The following is a 2,796-nucleotide window of genomic DNA, read 5'->3' on the forward strand; positions in this document are numbered from 1 at the left end:
GAAGGCGGAGATTGCGGGTTCGAGTCCCGTCAAGGACTTTTTATGTTTGACACGAAAGTGGAGGGGCGAACGTGGAAAAACTTGTACTACCGGTACAAGGCAATGCACAGATTAGTATAAAAGAAAGGGCTGGCGGTATAGTCGCGCGGCGCGGTAATAGGAAGGAGTCCATCACTGTACGATGTCTTTTGTTTGTGGCACTCCAAAAAGAGATGTAATTATGGGAGTTGCAGCGCAGCACATGGGGCCAGTAAGCATACGTGCTCTGAACTTAACTACGATCATACCGACGTGCCCGTCGTAGCGAGTCTGACGCCTTTGCTGAGCCTCAAGACTGCTTTCGTTTACGATCGCTCTTTCTTCGCATCTTGAACGACGACAAGGACTACGATGCGACTCTCGCTAAACAAATGGGGCGCATACCATCGCCGTGCACTCCTTCCTCCCATTTACCTCATCCATGGACTGGCAGAGCTCGACGAACGCTTCTCAGGCGCGAGCATAGAACTGTTCTACGCCGCGTGCAAGTACGGCCAGCTCGGCGTTGCAAAGCTTTTGTGGAAAGCGAACGCAAATGTCGACCAAAGCCGCGAAGTCGATGAATGATGGATGAGAATGGCGCTCATGATCGCGTAGGATGGACAAACGCCGCTGTATGTTGCCTCGCAGTATGGCCACGACGCCGTCGTCGCCTGGCTACTGCAATCGAGCGCAGATGTCAACCAGCCCAAAGATGTACTCTTGAGCGTCTCTGTACATCGACTCATTTGTCGTTAGGACGGAACCCACCCGCTTTATGTCGCTGCACAAAACGGCCACGACCTTGTTGTCGCCCAGCTCTTGGCCGGGAACGCAGCTCTGAACCAAGCCGATATGGTACTCACTGATAGGATACAACCATTTTCAACAATGATGCAAGGCGGGCCGAACGCCCCTTTACATCGCCGCCCAAAATGGACACAAAACTGTGGTCTCTCTCCTCCTCGACGCCGGCGCTAATGTTACCCAGAGTAAAAAGGTATGAAAACAGCGCCAATCCAAATTGGTGTCACACGACTCTAGTCGGGCGCGGGACCTCTTTTCATCGCTGCCAAGACCGGACAAGTTGATGTCGTACGCCTGCTTTTGGACGCAGGCGCCGACTGCAACCAGTGTCGCAACGTACACGCGCGTTGATTTCTCTGTCTTTGTACTGGGTTGTTACATTTCTAGGATGGACAATCACCGCTCATGATTGCAGTCGGAGCGGATCATCAGGAGATTGTCGATGCCTTACTGCTTGCAAAAGCCGATGTCGACCAAAGCTCTGATGTGCGAGACAGCTCGGTCGCGATTCAGAGTCTCACGTCGCATTTTTCTAGGAGGGCTCGACAGCACTGCATGTTGCGGCGTCGTCGGGGCTAGAGGCTATCGTATCGAAGCTCCTGCAGTACCGCCCCGATGTGGACCAGTGCAACTATGTACAAAGGATTATGGAAGAACACGATGGCTCATGTCGCTCTCTATTTCAGGCCGGACAGTCGTCAGTGTGGGTGGCCGCTGCCAATGGCCACGTAAACGTTCTCTCACACCTCCTTGATGCTGGCGCAGACCCGTCCTGCCCCGACAATGTACGCATTATGTTCGTATGGTTGTGGTCATCCACTCATTTCTTATTCGGAGCTAGTGCGGTGTCACACCGCTGAGTATTGCCACTAAGAACGGGCACGGCGATGCGACCACGTTACTTGTCAAAGCGTGCCGCCGACAGTAATGGCGTCCTTCCGACACACACTTATTACATCAACACGTAAAGCCTATCGCTGATATATGCCTTATTTCGTTGTGCTCATATTTTGTGCCATGAGGCCCATTTGCAACAGGAATTGAGTTTCTTAGTGTGAGTATTCTCCAGGATCTGGACGTCAGTCGGCTACTATTACACGGTTGAAAGAACCGTAGGTCTTGTGGCTTGCTCAAACAGCATCAAGGTTCATTTGCACTTGCATGTCACGGAAATATAGATAACAACAGACACGAAGTTTTTACAAAATCCTGTCCATGGCGAGGCTATAATCTAGTACAAGTCACTTCTGTTGTCTCTGTTTTCGATGGATGAACGAAGTGTTTGGCGGTCGTGCGGCATCGCGACGTTGCTTGAAGGTTTCCATACATGATATTGCAAGTTACGTATCGAGAAACACAGCAACTAGACCTTATCCGTGATACATTTCGCGAAGGCTTTGTGTTTGACGAAAAACAGTGCAAGACTCTCAGGCGGCATTTGAGACCATTAGTTTCCAAATTGGAGTTTGCTGTATGGTTCTAGAATCCTACTTCCTTGTCGATGAGAAGAAAAATGAATTTGCGCAATAAATGTCATTTCTATTTTCCTACATATTGCGTGTCTCGTCACGCACCCAATAGAGAGATAAGCAACTATCTCGAAAGCTCGGTCGACTGTGAAATTTTATACATGTAAGTCTCTGTGACTCATCATCCATTTATGCATGTATTCACCTTTTGGCTGAAATGTGCAGGTAGATAACATATGTCCTTGTGGCCTAATGGATAAGGCATCGCTCTCCGAAGGCGGAGATTGCGGGTTCGAGTCCCGTCAAGGACTATTTTTGCCCTACGCACGCTTTTTCATCGCAACGTAGCTGTAGTACACACAGAAGCCTAGAAACTATTGGCAAATGGATACTAGTGGCTGTCTGGTGAGCCTCTTGTTTTGTCACTCATCGCTTCAATCCGGCACATTGCTTCGCCAGTACGAGCAGAAAAGCCCGACTGCGTGCTCAAGCGATAAGTGAC

General features: G+C 49.9%; 1 protein-coding gene and 1 non-coding gene across 2 annotated transcripts in view; both read left to right on the forward strand.

Annotated features, from left to right (window-relative positions):
* The window catches only part of SPRG_19631 (hypothetical protein), a gene marked incomplete at both ends in the record, with an annotated part of 4,973 nt that extends 3,220 nt beyond the window's left edge, over window positions 1-1,753 (forward strand). Inside the window, 8 exons of the mRNA XM_012342964.1 lie at window positions 637-735; window positions 778-876; window positions 920-1,018; window positions 1,063-1,161; window positions 1,213-1,311; window positions 1,362-1,460; window positions 1,512-1,610; window positions 1,667-1,753. Coding sequence (XP_012198354.1) covers window positions 637-735; window positions 778-876; window positions 920-1,018; window positions 1,063-1,161; window positions 1,213-1,311; window positions 1,362-1,460; window positions 1,512-1,610; window positions 1,667-1,753 — 780 coding nt within the window. The remainder of the gene's footprint in view (window positions 1-636; window positions 736-777; window positions 877-919; window positions 1,019-1,062; window positions 1,162-1,212; window positions 1,312-1,361; window positions 1,461-1,511; window positions 1,611-1,666) is intronic.
* A 779-nt stretch (window positions 1,754-2,532) lies between these two features.
* SPRG_30041 lies at window positions 2,533-2,605 on the forward strand. The gene has a single exon. It is a non-coding gene; the product is annotated as a tRNA-Arg (tRNA).
* The last annotated feature ends 191 nt before the right edge of the window (window positions 2,606-2,796 follow it).

Source organism: Saprolegnia parasitica (assembly GCF_000151545.1).
Source record: "Saprolegnia parasitica CBS 223.65 unplaced genomic scaffold supercont2.11, whole genome shotgun sequence".
Taxonomy (NCBI): domain Eukaryota; phylum Oomycota; class Saprolegniomycetes; order Saprolegniales; family Saprolegniaceae; genus Saprolegnia; species Saprolegnia parasitica.